The sequence below is a fragment of the Melanotaenia boesemani genome, chromosome 15 (genome assembly GCF_017639745.1).
Source record: "Melanotaenia boesemani isolate fMelBoe1 chromosome 15, fMelBoe1.pri, whole genome shotgun sequence".
Lineage (NCBI taxonomy): Eukaryota > Metazoa > Chordata > Actinopteri > Atheriniformes > Melanotaeniidae > Melanotaenia > Melanotaenia boesemani.
The window spans coordinates 33941286-33944674 of NC_055696.1; the positions used below are offsets into that span (position 1 = coordinate 33941286).

At 51.3% G+C, this 3389-nt stretch overlaps 1 protein-coding gene across 1 annotated transcript in view; it reads right to left on the bottom strand.

Annotated features, from left to right (window-relative positions):
• Positions 1 to 3191: 3191 nt before the first annotated feature.
• Positions 3192 to 3389, bottom strand: part of LOC121654693 (cytochrome c oxidase subunit NDUFA4-like) — a 254-nt gene continuing 56 nt past the window's right edge. Inside the window, exon 1 of the mRNA XM_042008930.1 lies at positions 3192 to 3389. This exon is cut by the window's right edge and continues 56 nt beyond it. Coding sequence (XP_041864864.1) covers positions 3192 to 3389 — 198 coding nt within the window.

A 3389-nucleotide genomic window follows, 5' to 3' on the forward strand; every position in this document is an offset into this window, starting at 1 on the left:
GGGGGACACCCCTTCAGGATAAAAGACCACGTTCATCCTTTTGCCCAGGCTTATATAGTCTGCTTGTCACTATCTTTAGACACACAGCATCCAGACACGCAGCCTTGTAGGGCTGACTGGTTGACATCATTTTGATATCATGTTATAATGTCATACTATTAATATTCTGCTTACCAAGGACAGTACACCTGTTGTTTTTCATTTCAACTCTGATATATTAATACTTCCACAATGCGAGCTCAGGTGGGTGGGACTGCTCAGGTGGCCCCGCCCCCTCCTCAATGCAGTTACTGCCCCCCAATTTTAACCCTCTTTTTTTAATTGCAAACAGCACATAATATATTCCATCACTAGTGGGGCAGGGAGGGGGGATGGGGTCTTCAAGCGCCCCTGTCTCCATGGATGGCCCGGGGGCGGGGCGGGCCGGGTGGCCTGTCGCGTTGGCCTGGGGCGTAGGCGGGCTGTCCCGGGGGGTTTTGGCTGCTGGCCCTGGGGGGAAGGTGCTGTTTTGGGGGTGGGGAGTGGGGGGCGGGGGCGGGGTGGGGGGTGGTGGCCTGGCTCGTGTCTCCTCGCCTCCTGGCTGGGGCTGTCCCCCCGCGGCGTGGGGTGGCGGGAGGATGGTGGTGGGGGGATGGTGTTTGTGTGTGTGTGTGTTGGGGGGGGTGTGTGGGTGGGAGAGGGGTGTGGGTGTGGGGGGATGGGTGGTGGAGGGATGGTGTGTGGGAGGGTGGGGTGTGTGGAGGTGGATGCGTGGTGTGTGGGAGGGGGGGTGGTGTGGGTGTGGGAGGATGAATGGTGGAGGGATGATGTATGTGTGGGAGGATGGGGTATGTATGGGAGAATGTATGGTGCAGGGATGGGGGAGTGTGTGGGAGGATGGATGGTGGAAGGATGGTGTGTGTGCGGGAGGATGGATGGTGTATGGGAGGGAGGATGGTGTGTGTGTGGGGGAGTGGTGTATGTTTGGGAGAGTGGGTGATGGAGGGGTGGTGTGTGTGTGTGGGAGGATGGGGTACGTGAAGGTGGATGTTTGGTGTAGGAGAGGGAGGACGGTGTATGTGTAGGAGAATGATGTATGTGTGGGAGGATGGGTAGTGGAAGGATGGTGTGTGTGTGTGTGTGTGTGTGTGTGGGAGGTGTGAAGGTGGATGAATGGTGTATGAGAGGGAGGATGGTGTATGTGTGGGAGGATGAGTGGTGGAGGGATGATGTGTGTGTGGGAGGATGGGGTAGGTGTGGGAGAGTGTATGGTGGAAGGATGGTGAGTGTGTGGGAGGAAGGATGGTGTGTGTGTGGAAGGATGGATGGTGGAAGGATGGTGTGTGTGTGTGGGAGGACAGAGTATGTGAGGGTTGAATGGTGTATGCGTGGGAGGATGAATGGAGGAGTGGAAGGAGAGTGTGTGTGTTTGTGTGTGTGTGTGTTGGTCTGGGGGGGGGCAGGACTGGTTCTCGGGGTGTGCGGCTGGGCGCTGGGGTGTAGGGCTGGCCTCTGGTGGTGGCCGTCTGGGCGGGCCGGGTCCCCCCGGGTGGCGTGCTGGCCCTCGGCCTGTGGGGGAGGGGGGTGTCCCTGCGCTCCTGGGCCCGGGCCCTCTGCCCCGTCTGTCCCGGGCGGCCGGTGCCCGGGGGGGGTCGGGGACTGCTGGCCTCGGCCCGCCGGGGCCGGTGCCCTGTGTCCGCGGGGCGGCTCCTGCTGGGGTCTCCTGCTGCTGCCTTCCTGGGCGGGCGAGTGGTCGTCTCTGTAGACCGGTCGGGATCTGTTGCCTGCGGGGGGGCTGGTGGCCTGGGTCTCGGGACCGCTGGCCTGACTCTGGCCTCTGTTCAAGTGAGGTGGCATCTGCATGATCACTCTGCATGGTCACTCCTTCCTGAACATCTCCACACAGTCTTTGCGTCGCCTTGTGGCCGAGTTCTCCAACACATCCACACAGGTTTCTCTGCGCATGTTCTTGAATACAGCAGTTTCACTTATATCTATTATCATATTTTTTTTTCTTTTTTTTATTATTTCTGTTCTTATTATTATTATTACTCTTACTCTTATTATTATTATTGTTACTATTATCAACTAGTTGTGTAATGACCTACTGGCTAGGATGATCGTAGCTATATATGTTGTAAGTAGTATGGATTACATGGTCTTCTGTATGATGTTTCAAGTCCCCACCCGCACTCCCCACACCCTTTCTGTCCCTCTCTCTCCCCTCCCTCTTCTCTCTACTTTCTTTTCTCTCTCTCTCTCTCTGTCCCCTCCGGTCGAGTCCAGCATTAAGAGTCTGATTTAATAAAGTTTCTCATGTCATCAAGAGGGACTTTATACATGTAGTATAAATCCCTGCTTGATAGAGTAAAATTGCCCAGCACCAGACGGCAGCCAGACAATCATTCTGTTTGCAACGATGCTGGACAAGACAGGTTTAAAAAAAAAAAAAAAAAAAAAAAAACTATGCCATAACTCACCAGCATCCGCTACACCGTAACTCACTAGCGTCCGCTAAACTGCAACTCACCAGCATTAGCTAAGCCGTAACTTACTAGCATTAGCTAAGCATGACAGCAAATCCCCATTGACTCCCATGTTAAAAAGATCAACTTCACAGCAGAAATAAATATGTTTAAAGCCTGGTACAAAAAAAAACATTTTAGGATTAATAGGTCAAGTTTACCTTTATGACAACTGTGAGGGGGGTGAATTTTTTTTTCTCTCTCATCCGTTTGAATGTTATTTAATCTTTAAATTGGGCATAATTAGGGGTGTGTCATTTTGTTTGACATGTATCCAATATCCATGGTAAGAAGGGAGAGTGTAGCACAATTGTGATTTTTAGCCAGCTAAACGATGTGCCTTAGCTTTAGCCTGCCTACCTCCGTTAGCTGGTTAGCTACCATTAGCTCCAGGTTATCTCAGTTAGCTCTTTTTTTCTGTACAGAGGAGAAACACTCCTTTATTTAATTGACAAGCAATGAAAATGAGACATCAGTTGCTTCAAAAAAGCCAATATGATGCAATGAGGAAACTTAAATATAGAATAGAATAGAATAGAATAGAATAGAATAGAATAGAATAGAATATGGATAACTGTGCGGATTTAGCTTCTGAATCTCCCTAGTTCCTGGAAAAAGGAAGTTCCCAATGTGGCCATTTGGTGCAGATCAACTGATTGTTGTGCTTTGATCCAGCCAATGAGGTATTCAGAAATCAGGACAATCCTTCTTCAGCTTGCTGTAATTCACTGTGTAGAACTTGTACTGGTCAGTTGGGCCAAGTTTGTTCCAGGGCTCAGGGTTGTTCTTGCGATCCCAGCAGACATCTAGGTTTCTCAAGCCCAGACGAGCCAGGTACAACATGGACATATTTGCTCCTCCACCGATGGGGATGAAAAGGGGGAT